The sequence below is a fragment of the Chelonia mydas genome, chromosome 11 (assembly GCF_015237465.2).
Source record: "Chelonia mydas isolate rCheMyd1 chromosome 11, rCheMyd1.pri.v2, whole genome shotgun sequence".
NCBI classification, from domain to species: domain Eukaryota; kingdom Metazoa; phylum Chordata; order Testudines; family Cheloniidae; genus Chelonia; species Chelonia mydas.
The window spans coordinates 39,337,470-39,357,233 of record NC_051251.2 but is presented as its reverse complement, the minus strand read 5'-3'; the positions used below and the strand labels follow the sequence as shown (position 1 = coordinate 39,357,233).

Below are 19,764 nucleotides of genomic sequence, written 5' to 3'. Positions count from 1 at the left end.
GTGTATGAAACAATGAATGTGTGTGTGTGTGTGTGTATATATATATATATAAAAATTCCCAAAGCAAATAAGTTAATAACATATTGCAAATTGATAACTTAATTGGTTAATAACATAGTAAAAGCATCCTGATTAAATTATTAACCAATCTAAGTTATTAACCAGTCACACAGGGTTTTAATATCATGTGCTGCAAAGAGCTGCATTAAAGAGACAGATTAGAGAGCCACTTGTGGCTTGCGAGCCTCCGTCTGAGTATCACTGATATAAATTAATTGTAACCAAAGGATGTTTGAATAGGCAAGTATGGAGAGTACCGATGAGATTTTCAGAGGTGCTTAAATTAGGGGTTTTGCTCCTGATGCACCTAGGTGCCTTTGAAAATCCCACCGTAAGTCTTTGACAACATACATTCAGCATTTGTGATCTCGATAACACATAAACGGGAGAACTCTGAAACTACAAAAATATTCTTTGATCAGTGTTACAGATCAAATGCTTAATTAAATAATATTTAGATTATTATGAATATTCTTGCCTAGTCTTGCTTTGTTTCACACTTGAGCTTTAAAATATTTTAAAGCATCTTTTCTAAAACTGCACATATCTCAATTTTTTTTTCACATTATACATCAATTTCAGACCCAGATAATCTCTCTCCCTGGCTGAGGTACAAAACCAGCTGCCACTCGATTTGAGTAGCATCCCCACAGTACAGGACAAAACTGAACATCCCATTACTTATAGGTTTCATGGAGAGAAGGATTCCTTGAAATAGGCTTAAACCTTATCTCTATGAATTGTTCAGGTATTAAGAGAAAAGCAGTTCGGTTTTCTGGTTCAGCAGCGTTTTGTAATGTAATGTTCCTCCATCACTACCAGTATTGATGCCTGGGTAAAAATATCCTTTTCAAACAGTGAGTAAATTGAGCTTTTATAGTTCATTATTTCATTTGCAGGAAGAAGCCGAAATACAAGCAGAACTCGAACGTTTGGAAAGAGTTAGAAATCTTCACATACGAGAACTCAAAAGAATAAACAATGAAGACAATTCACAGTAAGCCACTAGATTTTAATTTTGCATGTTTATTCTTAAAAACCTAATGTAGTTTAAAAACCACCTTCACCAAAATTGAACAGGATATACTATAACTTTTTATTAGGTGTTCTCTCTTTTTATATTTATCTTGCCTTAAATGGACTGTAATTTTACCTAAAAATAATGGTTATAATATAATTTACAAGGCATATGAGGGATTGAGCATGTAGAGCTGAAAATGCAGAAAATCTAAAACTTGCTACATCACGGTTCTGACATAAAGAATAATTATGAGGGAGTCTAAAGCAACCCACACATCTGAAAGTAATGCCTGTAGACATGGTGAAATCTTGATGCACTTGTGGAAATTTTATGTTGGTGTAACACTGTATTCAGCTCTATTGCGGTATTGTTCACATATTTATCAAAGCTCCAAAAAGCGCAAAAAAGCAAATGACTTAAGTCATGTATATATTACTGGTACCTATTACAGCATTTGAATTTGTGTGTTAATCGATTGTAAGATAAAACTTGCATCTAGAATTAACTGTGACTCTATATATTACATAACTGAGTAAAGTGAGCTCCTCAATAATGGTAGAGGATACCAAAAGTTTAATTTTATGTTTACTCTTTTGGCTATAATGAAACTACATATATGGTTTCAGCACTTCCAAAAGTGTTAAAGCCCCCAGTAACGCAAATGGATGAGTTTTTAATCTATAATATTTTTAATGTTTGCCATATGCTGGGAAAAGTGTGGTTGCTGTGAGGCTGTAGCATTAGGGCCATATTTTGCCATTGTTTTGGATTCAAGAAGTAACTGACATTGATGTTTTGCATAAAAACCAATGGCACAACGTTGTCCTTTATTAAAGACAAAAATTCTAGACATTAGGTGGCTGTCCAATGTGTAGAACTCAGATGCACTGAACATTTGGTTAACTGAAGAAGAAAGCATACTTAAAATAAAGAAGCAGGATTAACAAGAAGGAACTTACTGATTCTTGGAGAATGGCAGGTTTTGGCTATCCTATGCAGTAGTACCTGGTATGGTTGCCAAATCTGGTTGGACGAATTCCTGGAGATTTCAGCACATGACATAATCTTTCATTAAAGATTAATCTTTAAATCCTGGAGACTTGGCAACCCTAGTACCTGGGTAGGAAAGCCCAAACTGTGCTTCCTGTTCTGAAATTGAGAACAGTACCTGTTACACAGGCTCTGTAGGAGTCCATGTACGTCAGTGCTGATTTTCTGCAGTAGATGATTATAAATTCTGTGTTGGAAAATGAAAAACTTCCTATCTTGTGTATGTGTTGGGTGGATGGAAGTACGTGTGTACCATCACTTAAAAAATAGATTGGATCCTCTGTTTCTGGTGTTCCTGGAGGACACTGTGTCCCTAGAGCTATGAAATCAACCTCACTGTTATATATGATACCCTGAATTTGGTTGGTGGTACGTATAACTATCTGCTTTTAAAGTGTTTTGTTTTTCTTAGACAAAAGTTTTCATGAACATACAAATAAATTTTGATAATGAGAAATGAAACTTTTGATGTTTCATAGATGGCCACAGTAGATAGTAATGTATTTGTTACTTCTAGTAACTACATGTTACTGTGGCTATGCCCGAACACATACTTCAACCCACACTTTTATGTAAATATAAAAACCCAGCTACTGGCAAACCCTAACATGCAAGGCCTTACATAAATTCTGCAGAAAACTAAGGAAGCAGTCCCAGATCAGAGAGAGAAGAGTACATAGCAGTGTCTCACCACTATGCTGGAAACAATGTGGTGAGAGGATTCTTAATACACATGTGGTGGGTGCACAATAGCTCTAGCTACAACAAATACAAGAATCATACCTACTAGGATTATTCTTATCATGGATCTCTGTCATAACCGCTATACTCATCTGGATCAACAGTTAAAAACAAAATTGCACACTTTATGAAGGAGAAATACACATACCCCGTCCCATCTTACAAAGCCTGATGGATTCAGGGAGTTTGTTACAGTATGAGCATGGATAAACTGACTTTCTCCTATTGGGATCCAGGAAGGACCCCCCTTAGCCTAAGGGGAGGATCCACAGGACCTGGAAACCAAATGATTCCGGGGGACAACTAATGAAGTAACAGGCACAGGAGTGCAGTCAAAGGGTCAAATGAAGGGAACCTGTTGGGGACACCGAGCAGAGAACCCCGGACAGCGCCCACTGCTCCTCGAAGGCGTCAGGGGAGCCAGTGGACGCCACCCAGAGGAACTCTGCCCAGATGCCTGAACGGGCGGAGGATCAGAAATAGGCCCCACAGTCACAGGAGGTCCTGTCCTTCAACCTCCTCTCCCTGGTTTTATAGATGGCCGTTTTAGCCAGGGCCAGGAGGAGGTTGACTAGGAGGTCCCGTGACTTTGTGGGGCCAAAGATAGGGAGTGTGTAGATGAGGAGGTGAGGGGGAAAGTGCAGCCAAAAACGTAACAGGATATCTAAGAGGAGCCAGAATAGGGGCTGCAAGCTGGCGCACTCCAGGTAAACGTGCGCCAGGGTCTCCCTCAACCTCAGAAGGGGCAGGTGTCCAGGAAGGGGGTAAACCGCACCAAGTACATGTTTGTGCTCACGGCCCCGTGAAGGAGCCGCCAACTGATATCCCCAGCGGGCCTTGGGACTAGGGTGGAATATAGGCTGGCCCACCTGGGCTCCTCACCCTCTAGAGGTGGCAGGAGGTCCCGCCACTTTGTGTCGGGGCGGGATGCAAGGGTGAGGAAGTAAAGGGTGTGGAGCGCGAGCATGTATAGATGTTTCCTTGGCACAGTCTGAAAACGAACCGGCTACAAATTGTGCAGCCGGCTCACATTGAAGGGACTAGGGGGAAGCCAGTCGGGTCTATGGGGCAGGGGCCCAATGAAAAGGTCTGGAGGGCCTGGGGTGGAAGGTGGGCAGGGCATGCCCTCTCACAGGACCCGGTCGAGGTAGGCCTGAGCAGCAGGCGATAAGGCGGCCCTCACCTCCTGAAGTACGCACCAGGGAGTATGAGGCCTGGAGAGCCCCATGCGCCGTGTGAGCATCAGGGGATCCAGCTAGTCTCCTTGGTCGTAGTCCAGGAGTCTCCCGACTCTGGTGACTTCTGCCAGGACCAACCTTTGGCGCACCGAGGGGGACTCCACCACCTGCACTCGGAGCTGGGGGTTGTGTAGCAGGGGCTCCGTGAGGAGATCTGCCCCCTTGGTGGCTGCCACAGACCTGGTAGCTGAGAACAGTTTCCAGGTCCGGAGTAGGTCCTGGTAGAACACCGGCAGCCCCGAGAGGTCTTGCGGAAGACCTCTTGGATGGAGATAAAGGAGCTGCTGGTCATATTGGAGCCCTTGGAAGCGGCGCAGAAAGGCATGTGCCAGTACTCTCCACGCCAGACTAACTGAACTATAAAGGAGCCTCTGTAGGGCCTGCATAGACACTTCAGGCCCTGCCCTCCCTCCTCCAGGGGCAGGTGGAGGACCCCGCAGAGACCCAGTGCGCTTCTGGCCAAAAGAACTCCAGAATCGCCATCCGGAAGTTGGCCAGCAAACCCAGGGCCGGGACTAGGGTGTTGAGCCGGTACCAGAGCATGGACAGGACTAGTAGATTAAGCACGAGTGCCCTCCCTCGAAGGGAGAGGCACCGGAGTAGTATTGTCCATTTCTGGAGCCGCTCTGTCACCCTGGCCTCTCAACCGTACCAGTTTGCCGGCGGAGACGGATGCGTAGCAGAAAGGTAAATGCCAAGATAGAGTGGCGGACCCACGCTCCACCAAATGGCCTGAAGCTCGGGTGGTAGGGAGCTCACCTGTTACCTGTCCCTGACCACGAGGCCAGAGCTCTTGACCCAGTTGACCTGGGCGGAGGAGGCTGCCAAGTAGACGGCCTGGCAAGCCTCCACCCGCGCCAAGTTGCCCGGGTCCTGGACCACGAGGAGCACGTTGTTGGCTCTTGCAGCACCAACCCTGTCAACCTCCGACAGAGGAGACAGAGGAAGGGCTCGATTGCCAGAGCATACAGCTGGCCCGAGAGGGGGCACCCCTGCCGTACTCCCCGCCCGAAGCTGACCAACTCAGTCAGGGTCCAGTTGAGTCTGACCAGACACCCTGCGGAGGCGTAAAGCACCTGGAGAAAACCCACAAACTGGGGTCCGAAGCCTAACGCTCGCAGAGTGTCAAGAGGATACCCATGGTCCACCCTGTCAAACACCTTCTCCTGATCCAGGGACAACTGGTCCTTTCTCCTAGGCACAACTGACTTTGTCCTTGGCACAAAGACTAGGACTACTTTACCCTTGTTAGTTCTGAGTGGGTGGGAAGAGGTCTACGGTAGAAGATGGCTAAGCCCCATAACCTGAGAATGTTAGTGGGAAATGAACAGATTCAAAAAGGCTGATGATTTGCACATGTGACTATTAAGAACAGGACACCATAAAAAATATTAAAGCATTGCCACAATTCATTGTTGAAGAAACATATTACAATAATATACAATGCTACAGATGTAAATTTAGGAAATCCCACATATTGGCAAAAAGATAGTCAAATCATTCCCATTCCCCCGTCAGCCTCGGGGCAGCAGGGACATGCTTTGTCTGGGCCAGCAGGTGGAAGAAAACCCTTGGCCCCTTTAAGAACTTGTACATGAGCCCTCCCTTCCTTATGGACACTTAGCCTCTTTATGGGCTTGTGAAGGAGTCTGTGGCTCATTGGTTGGACAGAAGAGTGCAGCATAAGCCTATGTCTCCCTTGCATCCAAAGGGAGGAATTATAAACCCTTCCCTGGGATGCCATCCTGTGCTGAGAAGGAAAGCTTCCCCTCCCTCCTCCTGGGATTAGAGTAAGAATAGATTTTGGGGCCTTGCTGGTGAGTAACACTAGTTTTGGTGCTGGGAAGGAAGGAAATTTTCCCTCAGTGAAGTTTGGCTTGGACAAAGTACATTTTTCAACTTCCTCTCAGCAGCCCAGGGACCTGAAGGGTGGGGTGGGTTGTAAAAATTAATTTTATTGCAGCTTGATAGGTGTGCAGTGCTGGTAATTGTTCCAAAGTGGTCCGCTTCCCTGGTGCACTGGAATTGGAAGTGGATTAAGAGAAGGCATCTCATAAGGAAAGTGGAGAATGAGGTTGGCGCTCCTAATGTCTGGCATAATAAGGACATAACCCCCTCTTCTCCACTTCCTTTACCCTTGTATGAGGGAAGGGTGGTAGGGTCCCAGCAAGTTTATGGGGTGAGGGGCTGTTGGTATGGGTAGAACAGGTTATCAAGAAAGGGTGACCTGTCCTGGACAAGTTACTGCCAAATAGGTCCAAGGTGGGTTACTTAAAGTTGCAGCCTAATTAAACCACCTTCCTGGTGTCTCGTCTTCCTGTAGTATATGGGACATGGGACAAAGGCTAAACTGAGGGATGGGGGAAGGAAAAAGGAATGTTAAGAAATATTTTGGGTTTGTTTTTCTTTTGAAAACAAACAAGGAACTGGAACTAGTGATGTAAAATGCAAATAGAAAGTATAATTTGTGTTGTTACTGATCCAATAAAATTTGAAAATCAAAAGTAGCTCGAACACTTTTTCCCAGACAGTACATACCCAAAAGAACAGCTGAAATTTTGTTTCTCATTGGACTCAACTCACATATAGTAAAAATATAAACAGTTAAAAGCTTAATGGTAAAACTTAGACTTCTCATAATCTCTCAAAAAAGACTTGAACAAAACTAAGTGTCTGAATGGCAGTGTTTTGGTAGCAGTTGTTGACTTAATACCATAGAATGAGAACATTAATTTACTATTTTAAAAACTGCATAGCTATATTACACAGTGCTGCCTTAACATTATATTTAGTTGAATATTACTGAACAGGGTTTTTCTCTTATCAAAAAATACTCGGATAAATTAGGTTAAAATAATATGAAGGGACCTAGAGTAGAGCTTGAAATGTATCTGTTACTTGAAGTCTTCCTACTTTCTTTTTAAGGTTCAAAGATCATCCCACATTAAATGAACGATATTTATTACTTCATTTACTTGGTCGAGGTGGCTTCAGTGAAGTATATAAGGTAATCTGTATTTTGGTCTGCCAATGTAATATTTCATAGCCACATAAGTTTATATATATAATTTTCTTACTTTTGATCTCCCGGACTAAGAGGGTTCTAGTTAGACGTGCCAAACCACTGAAAAAAAATGCAGAAATTGGGCTTGTTTTTGGCTTAATTGGCTTGTCAGTTGCTTGTTGGCTTGTTTTTGACTTGTAGCTTGTTGCTTCTTTTTTTTGATCGGCTCCTGGCAAGCAGGGGCAAAGGGGGGAGAGAGTCAGGGGTGCACAGTGGGCCCACCACAATCCCAGACTGCACACCTGGGGGATCTAGTCACATAGAGTGTTGGGTTCTTAGGGATAGGCTTGTTTTGAAATGGGAGTGGCTTGATTTTTGGCTTATTGTGAAAGTTGGGGTGCTTATTTACCCCCTGAAAGTTGGCAACTGTGGTTCTAAAACAGTAGCACTTCTTAAACAAAGGCTGGAAAAACTCCTTAGCTTATTTATGGAGGGAGAGAGCATCACTGAGCTGAGCATCACTGATCATACTTATGTAATCAATAGACAAAGGCTCCATTGGTAATAGGGAAGAAGCCAGAATTGTGACTGTAGACTTGCTGATATGTACACTAAGGAAAATGCATTACACAAATTGGAAAATTAGGGACTTGTGGTACAGCCATAGAAGGGAGCGCTTGCCACTGAAATGAGCCTTTGTGAACCCAAACATAGATGTAACCTCTTGGTTAGTCATAGCTTCTCCGGATACATTTATTTTTCTGAATATAAAATTGGCAGAAGTCTTGCTGGATAAGAAAATATCTGAGGAAAGTGGAACAAAATTGTCAATGTTATGATAAGCTATCTAGTGCAACACCATGGCTCTACAAACTGCATGTAGTGTTACTTGTGTAATAAAGTTTGTATACGTCAAATTAACTGGGTCTTCACGATTATGAAGTGTTTTTCTATAACACATCTGTATAGTTTCATTTTGCTTAATTTGTCTGTCGATCTGTGGATTATATGCTGAATTTGGACCTTTTTGGGTGTTGTTTTTTTGTCACCTTTAGTTGTAATTGTCCCATATCTGGTTTTCTAGGCTTTTGATCTTTATGAACAAAGATACGCTGCTGTGAAAATACACCAACTTAACAAAAGCTGGAGAGATGAGAAGAAGGAAAACTACCACAAGTAAATATTAATAATTTAGGATTCTTGTGGTAAATTGAACTGTGTTCTGTTGATCTTGGAAAGTTAACAAACATCTTAAACATCTTCTTTTAGACATGCCTGCAGAGAGTATAGAATACACAAAGAACTGGATCATCCCAGGATAGTTAAACTCTATGACTACTTCTCCCTGGATACAGATACGTAAGTGAAATGACACTGGTTTTAGAACATTCCAAGTATTTTTAATACCTTACTTTTATTAAAATGAAGACTGTATTTGAACACTAAGGGTGAGATCCTCACCTCAGCTCTGACCTCATTATCTAAAATGACTGGAGCAATAATGTAAAGGGGCTCTAAAAGCCCCAGTTCTGGCTGGTAGAAAATTCCCCATGGTGCAGACATTGTGGAAGACAGTCGTAAGGCTGCCTTCTGGGGACACCCTCATATAAGGGGCATGTTGGGATGGACTGCAGCACACAGTGCTGCAAGTGAGTCCAGATAGCACTGTAGTACATAGGACAGCCCAGGGAAGCTACTGCAACTTAGACAGACCTCCAGTGCTGTCTTAGTTACACCAGGGGCTTCTCCAGTTCCCTGTGCAGGCCAGGATTAGGAGTATCCATAACCACTACCATGCTTCCCTTGGGCTGTACCTTTAAGATACCCAGCACAGAATTTCACTGTAAGAGATTACACTATGTTTTTTATCAAGAAACTTGTCTAAGTATGCAAAAAGGAAAGTTTTTACATGGCCTCACTAATATTTGTGTAGTCTCTTTTCTGTTGAATACAAATGCTTTGATGTTGGGTTTTTAATTAACTAGTTATGCCCGTTTCCCTTAATTAAAAAAGCTAGATTATTTTATTCATATAAATGAAATTGTTAACTTGTCATTATCAGTCTTTAATTTTTTTTCATATGATTGTGCAGTTAGATGGCAATTTGTACTCTGCCTTATCTGACCCTGTATTTCTGAATTTTTACTCTAGGTTTTGTACGGTGTTGGAGTACTGCGAAGGCAATGATTTGGATTTCTATCTCAAGCAACATAAACTGATGTCAGAGAAGGAAGCTAGGTCCATTGTAATGCAAATAGTAAATGCACTACGGTATCTCAATGAGATCAAGCCCCCTATTATACACTATGATCTTAAGCCAGGTAAATGAAAAAAGTTACAGCAGAAAATGCAATAATTTTGTTCTCTCTTATTTTATTTGTAATCCGTGTTGGAAAATCTCAGATTAATTTCTGGTTGTCATTTCTTCTTAAATATCTCCAAAATCCATCTTTCTCTTACATCTTTACAACTGAAACCTTTGTCTGTTCTTTGCTAACACTTGCCTCAACTCATTAATCATTTTGCATTATTTTGTGATTTTAATTTATGGGGTAAGTCCCTGTCATAAGGTGCAGCCCTCATTGCCAGACTGGCGCCTCCTGCTGGTCATGCTGGGGATTAGCTCGAGGCAGATGCCCACATCTACGGTCTGCACACCAGCACTCTGTCTCTGCTCCTGCCTACGGCTCCTCTCTTAGCTCCCAAAATGGCAGCATCCTCTTCTCAACTCAGCCCTCTGGCTAGATGGTCATCTGTTTCCCCCTTCCAGGAGGGGATCTCTATCCAACAGTTGAGCCACTTCCCCAGTGACGAGTTCGGGGGGAGACCCAGGCTAACCCACTAATGTGGCCCAGGGACTCAGTAAGTAGCAGCCTCCTGCTGCTCCTCTATAAACTCAATCAGTGCTGCTATATTTCCCTGGGCCACTTCTCCGTGGCCCTAGCACCTTCTTTGCCCTTACCTCAGGGCATTCAGCTGGGCTCCCTGCAGCAACTCACCCTACTTGTCCTTTTTACCTGAGCGTCCCTTTTATCTGAGCCTTCGGGGCCTGGGTTGCTCCCTGCATCTCCTCTCTAATTGGCTGTACTTCACAGAGCCTCTCTGGGCTGCTGGGAGGACTCACTTCCATTACTCCTTCCTGGGCAGGGCATGATTAACCCCTTTTATGCCTGTGTGGAGTACATACCCCATCACAGATCCAGAGAACATGACGGACTCCTTCAGAAATACAAAGAAAATAATTTTTTGTTTCATTCCCCTCTGGTCTTTCCAGAATGCTGCTGTGAAAATCATTTCCTTTTATTGCGCATTTTCCTTGTCTACTCAAATCCTTTCACTGGCTATCACCTACATCTAGTTAAGGATTTTGCCTTCACATTGAAATCTCTGTGTAATTGCACTCATGCCTACAAGTGTTGTCCTTCTTTGCTATAATCAGGCCTCTTTCCTAGCTGCTCCCTTTGTATCCTCCTTCCACTGTTATCTTCATGTCCTCTTCCATGCTATCCCCTTATGCCTGGAACACTCCAGTTTTTCTTGCATGTCTAATGACCATCATCTTTATTCAGTTCTCTCCTTAAATCTTAGTGGATGCGTCTTCCAATGGATAAGTCTTCCAATAATGACTCAGCATAGAGTAAATAAAGTGAAAGTGACCATTTTAAACAAACAGATTTACACCATCTTCTACCTTGGGGCTTCATTTGGCCATCTAGTTTGTTAGTACTCTCTTTGTGAATCTTAAATTGTTAACTCCTTAAGGCAAAGCTAGTGGCTTTGTAGCGTACTGTACAACATCAAGCTACCGCTTAATAAGTAGGACACTGTTAACATGGATTTCTTCTAGAGAGGATAGAGTTGTATGGTATGCATGCTCTTTTGCACAGTTCCAGGGATGACCGTTCTCATATAGAACAATTCTGAATATATTTTTATTAAGACAACTTACATTCTCTTTCAAAAATATTAAATTAAGATTGGTAAAAAAAAAATTGTTTAAATAATGAATAAAGTATAATGCTAAAGGAAAACAAAAATAATACGAGAAATTCATTGTGCAGTTTAAAAACATGAGGGGGAGGTCCTTGGCCTGTCTGCAGCCCCTTTGCACTGTTTTTGGGGGGCATATAGAAGCTGGCCTTAAAGCCAATTTAACCAGCTTCCTGTGAATTCTGTGATGCTGGTAGAACATGTTTTTGGGACAATAAGTGGGGGAAAAGCACCATAGCCAGAGTTGCTGTGATCTGGTGTTTCCCAGCTACCCAGTCAGTCCCTTGGGGGGCCACTGCAGTTGGGAGAAACTTAGAACTGCGCAGCGGGTCAAAGTGATTTGAGTAGGAGGGTAGAAAGGTGGTGTTCAGCTGTTTCAGCTGTATCAGGCACTGCTGCAGATTGAACCTATTAAGAAGCACTTATTTAGTATTTTTGTGATAAGATTGCACATTCATAATTTTTTGTTATTGTTAGGTAACATCCTTCTAGTAGATGGAACAGCATGTGGAGAAATAAAAATCACTGATTTTGGTCTCTCTAAAATAATGGATGATGACAGCTATGGTGTGGATGGAATGGACTTAACTTCACAAGGGGCAGGAACTTATTGGTAATTTTAAGTTTGGACAGATATGTTGTTTAAACTCTTATTGTTCAAATTTCAATAATGTAAAATCAGTTTTACACAGATATCTAGGATTAAAAGCATCAAATGTAAAATGGTGAAAGGAAAACGATTTATATGCAACATTTAGCCTGTGGATCTTTGTGCTGAAGAAACATCATAATACTGAATTTTGTAGGATGCATAATATAATAAAATGTTTATAGGAGTACAAATAACGTCTACAGTTACATTAGCTAATCTGTTTTCAAATCTGGGGATCAGCTAAAGTAAGAAAGAATCACCCTGGCCCAAAGCATAGTGTTGCACAGTTAGGTGCAATATGAGGGTTTTAGTATGGGGTTTTTTCCCCCAAAGTGTTGGGTGTTGGAAAAATGAAGTTAGACTAGGAGGATCTTTGATTACTTCTAGTATGGCAATTCCTATATTTCTGTTTTTACTTCTCCTGTGGAAGTCAATTTATACTTCACTCATCATCTTCCAGGAAGGCAGCAGCCAGGATATATATTTGAACATTCTGAAAGAATCACCATTTTAGTTCAGAATGTTATAAACATGTTTTCCAAGAAGAAAATATATATTAAACCCTTTGACTTTTGGTAGTTCATGACAGCCATCCCAGGAGTGATGGGTTTGCATAGATGCTTAGCACTGGGAAAGCCTAGTGGGAGAAATGTTATCATTTCCAAGAACTTCAGATCCCCAGATCATCATCTTCAGATAGACCATGTATACGCACACATTAAAATAATTCCTTTAGTCTTAAAGGTTCAGTTGACTGGAAAACTGACCAGCCATACTATATGTGTAGGGATAATATATATATTGCAATTTTTATTATGTATGTACATATAGGATAAATCTACTGTGTTAGTATAAAAATGTTGTAGAGTGTTTTCCAGTGTTGTGTATGTTAATTAAAATTTGTACACTAGGTTAGACCCTTAGGAGGACCTTTGAGAATTAGGCATTTCTCATATGCGTACCTGAAACCTTCATTACCATGCAGTGAAATTGCAACATATGTCCTAAACGAAGCATTTTAAAAAATGTATGCCTAAATACATTTCCCAAATCAGCACAAGTGTAAAAGTCTTATGGAAAAGTAAGACTGAACACACTCTGACCTCTCACTTTATGCAAAAGCCCAAAAACTATGAAGGGCATGGCCAGTTTATATTTTCATATGACTATTTATTTGAAAAATGTATGTCGGAAGTGGAGGGGGTGCCCGCTTCTCCTGCTACTTGGAGAATTTAAGGCCAGAAAGGACCATCAGATCATCTAGCCTGACCTTCTTCATATTACAGGCCACCAACACCATCCAGCTCCTGCACGTTAAACCCAACAACCAAAATTAGACCAAAATATTACAACCCACAGGAGACTAGCCTATTCAGTGCCACAGACAGAGAATAGGAGGGACCAAGGTGCACCAGGGCTCAAGGCCCCAACAGTGGCAGGGAAATGATTAAATGAGATACAACTAAATAATCATGCTAAGTGACCCACATCCAGACTCTGTAGAGGAAGGCAAAAAAACTAGGGCTGTCAAGCAATTAAAAACATTAATTGTGATTAATCGTGCTGTTAAACAATAATAGAAATACCATTTATATAAATATTTTGGATGTTTTCCACTTTTTCAAGTACATTGATTTCAGTTACAACACAGAATACAAAGTGTACAATGCTCACTTTATATTTATTTTTATTATAAATATTTGCACTGTAAAAATAAAAGAAATAGTATTTTTCAATTCACTTAATACAACTACTATAGTGCAATCTCTTTATTGTGAAAGTTGAACTTACAAATCTAGAATTATGTATAAAAATAACTGCATTCAAAAATAAAACAATGTAAAACTTTAGAGCCTACAAGTCCACTCAGTCCTATTTCTTGTTCAGGCAGTTGCTCAGACAAACAAGTTTGTTTACATTTGCAGTAGATAATGCTGCCCACTTCTTGGTTACATCACCTGAAAGTGAGAATAGGTATTGTCATGGCACTGTTGGAGATGGTTTTGCAAGATATTTACGTGCCAGATTCAGTAAAGATTCATATGTCCCCTCATGCTTCATCTACCATTCTAGAGGATGTGCGTCCATGCTGATGATGGGTTCTGCTCGATAACAATGTTCATTTTCATCATCTGAGTCAGATGCCACCAACAGAAGGTTGATTTTCATTTTTGGTGGTTCGGGTTCTGTAGTTTCTGCATTGAAAACTTCTGAAAGCATGCTCCACACCCCGTCTCTCTCAGATTTTGGAAGGCACTTCATATTCTTAAACCTTGGTTCAAGTGCCGTAGCTATCTTTAGAAATCTCACATTGGTACCTTCTTTGTGTTTTGTCAAATCTGCAGTGAAAAAGGTGTTCTTAAAACGAACAACATGCTGGGTCATCATCTGAGACTGCTCTAACATGAACTATATGGCAGAATGCAATAGAACAGGAGACATACAATTCTCCCTCAAGGAGTTGAGTCACAAATTTAATTAATGCATTATTTTTTTAACCAGCGCCATCAGCATGGAAGCATGTTCTCTGGAATGGTGGCCAAAGCTTGAAGGGGCATACGAATGTTTAGCATATCTGGCACGTAAATATCTTGCAATGCTGGCTACAGAAGTGCCATGTCTGTTCTCACTTTCCGGTTACATTGTAAATAAGAAGTGGGCAGCATTATCTCCCGTAAATGTAAACAAACTTGTTTGTCTTAACAATTGGCTGAACAAGAAGTAGGACTGAGTGGACTTGTAGGCTCTAAAGTTTTACATTTTGTTTTTGAGTGCACAAAAATCTACATTTGTAAGTTGCGCTTTCACGATAAAGAGATTGCACTATGGTATTCGTATGAGGGGAATTGAAAAATACTATTACTTTCGTAAAAAGAAAAGGAGTACTTGTGGCACCTTAGAGACTAACCAGTTTATTTGAGCATGAGCTTTCATGAGCTACAGCTCACTTCATCGGATGCATAGCATATCGTGGAAACTGCAGAAGACATTATATACACACAGAGACCATGAAACAAAACTTCCTCCCACCTCACTCCCCCGCTGGCAACAGCTTATCTAAAGTGATCCTCAAGTAGAGCCATTTCCAGCACAAATCCAGGTTTTCTCACCCTTCCCCCCCCCCCCCCCCCACACACATACAAATTCACTCTCCTGCTGGCAACAGCCCATCCCCCTTTGAAACCCCTCTTTATAATGCGCATGATAATCAAGGTGGGTCACCTCCAGCACTAATCCAGGTTTTCTCACCCCCCCCCTCCCCACACCCCCCCCTTTTTTCCAAAAACCACACACACAAACTCATTCTCCTGCTGGCAACAGCTCATCTTACAATGTGCACAGCAATAATCCAAGTTTAACCAGAACGTCTTGGGGGGGGGGGTTGCAGGAAAAAAACAAGGGGAGACAGGCTACCTTGCATAATGACTTAGCCACTCCCAGTCTCTATTCAAGCCCAAATTAATAGTATCCAATTTGCAAATGAATTCCAATTCAGCAGTTTCTCGCTGGAGTCTGGATTTGAAGTTTTTTTGCTTTAAGATAGCGACCCTCATGTCTGTGATTGCGTGACCAGAGAGATTGAAGTGTTCTCCGACTGGTTTATGAATGTTATAATTCTTGACATCTGATTTGTGTCCATTTATTCTTTTACGTAGAGACTGTCCAGTTTGACCAATGTACATGGCAGAGGGGCATTGCTGGCACATGATGGCATATATCACATTGGTGGATGTGCAGGTGAACGAGCCTCTGATAGTGTGGCTGATGTTGTTAGGCCCTGTGATGGTGTCCCCTGAATAGATATGTGGGCACAGTTGGCAACGGGCTTTGTTGCAAGGATAGGTTCCTGGGCTAGTGGTTCTGTTGTGTGGTATGTGGTTGTTGGTGAGTATTCGCTTCAGGTTGGGGGGCTGTCTGTAGGCAAGGACTGGCCTTTCTCCCAAGATTTGTGAGAGTGTTGGGTCATCCTTCAGGATAGGTTGTAGATCCTTAATAATGCGTTGGAGGGGTTTTAGTTGGGGGCTGAAGGTGACGGCTAGTGGCGTTCTGTTATTTTCTTTGTTAGGCCTGTCCTGTAGTAGGTGACTTCTGGGAACTCTTCTGGCTCTATCAATCTGTTTCTTCACTTCCGCAGGTGGGTATTGTAGTTGTAAGAATGCTTGATAGAGATCTTGTAGGTGTTTGTCTCTGTCTGAGGGGTTGGAGCAAATGCGGTTGTATCGCAGAGCTTGGCTGTAGACGATGGATCGTGTGGTGTGGTCAGGGTGAAAGCTGGAGGCATGTAGGTAGGAATAGCGGTCAGTAGGTTTCCGGTATAGGGTGGTGTTGATGGAAATTGTTGAAATCATGGTGCAATTCCTCAAGGGCTTCTTTTCCATGGGTCCAGATGATGAAGATGTCATCAATATAGCGCAAGTAAAGTAGAGGCGTTAGGGGACGAGAGCTGAGGAAGCGTTGTTCTAAATCAGCCATAAAAATGTTGGCATACTGTGGGGCCATGCGGGTACCCATAGCAGTGCCGCTGATCTGAAGGTATACATTGTCCCCAAATGTAAAATAGTTATGGGTAAGGACAAAGTCACAAAGTTCAGCCACCAGGTTAGCCGTGACATTATCGGGGATACTGTTCTTGATGGCTTGTAGTCCATTTTTGTGTGGAATGTTGGTGTAGAGGGCTTCTGCATCCATAGTGGCCAGGATGGTGTTATCAGGAAGATCACCAATGGATTGTAGTTTCCTCAGGAAGTCAGTGGTGTCTCGAAGGTAGCTGGGAGTGCTGGTAGCGTAGGGCCTGAGGAGTGAGTCTACATAGCCGGACAATCCTGCTGTCAGGGTGCCAATGACTTGTACAGATACAGACAGACATCATCTTCCTTTCCAAATGCAAACAGATGGACATCGTACCAAAAGGACTGAAGGTAAAAAATCCATTACAATCTACATATCACACAGACTATGCTGACAGCTTGTGCCACACGCTCTCAAAGAAACTGCGGAATCACCTGATCAACATCCTCTACAGCAAACAGGGGAAGATTAAGAATGAGCTCTCAAAAATGGATACTCTCATAAAAAACCAACCTTCCACACAAACTTCCTCGTGGCTGGATTTTACTAAAACTAGACAAGCCATTTACAACGCACACTTTACTTCTCTACAAAAGAAAAAGGACACTAAACTTTCTAAACTACTACAGGCTACAAGGGGCCACAGCAATGGTTCCCTCAACCCACCCAGCAATATTGTTAATCTATCCAACTATACTCTCAGCCCAGCAGAAGCTGCTGTCCTATCTCGGGGTCTCTCCTTCTGCCCCTCCACCCCCTCGAACATGATACAGTTCTGTGGTGACCTAGAATCCTATTTTCGACGTCTCCGACTCAAGGAATATTTCCAAAATACCTCTGAACAACATAATGATCCACAGAGGCCTGCCTACCAACATTACAAAAAGAAGGATTCTAGGTGGACTCCTCCTGAAGGTCGAAACAGCAGACTGGACTTCTACATAGAGTGCTTCCGCCGACGTGCACGGGCTGAAATTGTGGAAAAGCAGCATCACTTGCCCCATAACCTCAGCCGTGCAGAACACAATGCCATCCACAGCCTCAGAAACAACTCTGACATCATAATCAAAAAGGCTGACAAAGGAGGTGCTGTTGTCATCATGAATAGGTCGGAATATGAACAAGAGGCTGCTCGGCAGCTCTCCAACACCACTTTCTACAAGCCATTACCCTCTGATCCCACTGAGAGTTACCAAAAGCATCTACAGCATTTGCTCAACAAACTTCCTGAAAAAGCACAAGATCAAATCCGCACAGACACACCCCTGGAACCCCGACCTGGGATATTCTATCTACTACCCAAGATCCATAAACCTGGAAATCTTGGGCGCCCCATCATCTCAGGCATTGGCACCCTGACAGCAGGATTGTCCGGCTATGTAGACTCACTCCTCAGGCCCTACGCTACCAGCACTCCCAGCTACCTTCGAGACACCACTGACTTCCTGAGGAAACTACAATCCATTGGTGATCTTCCTGATAACACCATCCTGGCCACTATGGATGTAGAAGCCCTCTACACCAACATTCCACACAAAGATGGACTACAAGCCATCAAGAACAGTATCCCCGATAATGTCACGGCTAACCTGGTGGCTGAACTTTGTGACTTTGTCCTTACCCATAACTATTTTACATTTGGGGACAATGTATACCTTCAGATCAGCGGCACTGCTATGGGTACCCGCATGGCCCCACAGTATGCCAACATTTTTATGGCTGATTTAGAACAACGCTTCCTCAGCTCTCGTCCCCTAACGCCCCTACTTTACTTGCGCTATATTGATGACATCTTCATCATCTGGACCCATGGAAAAGAAGCCCTTGAGGAATTCCACCATGATTTCAACAATTTCCATCCCACCATCAACCTCAGCCTGGTCCAGTCCACACAAGAGATCCACTTCCTGGACACTACAGTGCTAATAAACGATGGTCACATCAACACCACCCTATACCGGAAACCTACTGACCGCTATTCCTACCTACATGCCTCCAGCTTTCACCCTGACCACACCACACGATCCATCGTCTACAGCCAAGCTCTGCGATACAACCGCATTTGCTCCAACCCCTCAGACAGAGACAAACACCTACAAGATCTCTATCAAGCATTCTTACAACTACAATACCCACCTGCGGAAGTGAAGAAACAGATTGATAGAGCCAGAAGAGTTCCCAGAAGTCACCTACTACAGGACAGGCCTAACAAAGAAAATAACAGAACGCCACTAGCCGTCACCTTCAGCCCCCAACTAAAACCCCTCCAACGCATTATTAAGGATCTACAACCTATCCTGAAGGATGACCCAACACTCTCACAAATCTTGGGAGAAAGGCCAGTCCTTGCCTACAGACAGCCCCCCAACCTGAAGCGAATACTCACCAACAACCACATACCACACAACAGAACCACTAGCCCAGGAACCTATCCTTGCAACAAAGCCCGTTGCCAACTGTGCCCACATATCTATTCAGGGGACACCATCACAGGGCCTAACAACATCAGCCACACTATCAGAGGCTCGTTCACCTGCACATCCACCAATGTGATATATGCCATCATGTGCCAGCAATGCCCCTCTGCCATGTACATTGGTCAAACTGGACAGTCTCTACGTAAAAGAATAAATGGACACAAATCAGATGTCAAGAATTATAACATTCATAAACCAGTCGGAGAACACTTCAATCTCTCTGGTCACGCAATCACAGACATGAGGGTCGCTATCTTAAAGCAAAAAAACTTCAAATCCAGACTCCAGCGAGAAACTGCTGAATTGGAATTCATTTGCAAATTGGATACTATTAATTTGGGCTTGAATAGAGACTGGGAGTGGCTAAGTCATTATGCAAGGTAGCCTGTCTCCCCTTGTTTTTTTCCTGCAACCCCCCCCCCAAGACGTTCTGGTTAAACTTGGATTATTGCTGTGCACATTGTAAGATGAGCTGTTGCCAGCAGGAGAATGAGTTTGTGTGTGTGGTTTTTGGAAAAAAGGGGGGGGTGTGGGGAGGGGGGGGGTGAGAAAACCTGGATTAGTGCTGGAGGTGACCCACCTTGATTATCATGCGCATTATAAAGAGGGGTTTCAAAGGGGGATGGGCTGTTGCCAGCAGGAGAGTGAATTTGTATGTGTGTGTGTGGGGGGGGGGAAGGGTGAGAAAACCTGGATTTGTGCTGGAAATGGCTCTACTTGAGGATCACTTTAGATAAGCTGTTGCCAGCGGGGGAGTGAGGTGGGAGGAAGTTTTGTTTCATGGTCTCTGTGTGTATATAATGTCTTCTGCAGTTTCCACGATATGCTATGCATCCGATGAAGTGAGCTGTAGCTCACGAAAGCTCATGCTCAAATAAACTGGTTAGTCTCTAAGGTGCCACAAGTACTCCTTTTCTTTTTACGAATACAGACTAACACGGCTGTTACTCTGAAACTATTAC

At 42.9% G+C, this 19,764-nt stretch overlaps 1 protein-coding gene across 1 annotated transcript in view; it reads left to right on the top strand.

Annotated features, from left to right (window-relative positions):
• Positions 1-19,764, top strand: part of TLK1 (tousled like kinase 1) — a 132,682-nt gene that overhangs the window by 99,519 nt on the left and 13,399 nt on the right. Inside the window, 6 exon segments of the mRNA XM_037912070.2 lie at positions 960-1,057; positions 7,036-7,117; positions 8,199-8,290; positions 8,384-8,473; positions 9,266-9,435; positions 11,582-11,717. Of these exon segments, the coding sequence (XP_037767998.1) occupies positions 960-1,057; positions 7,036-7,117; positions 8,199-8,290; positions 8,384-8,473; positions 9,266-9,435; positions 11,582-11,717 (668 nt within the window).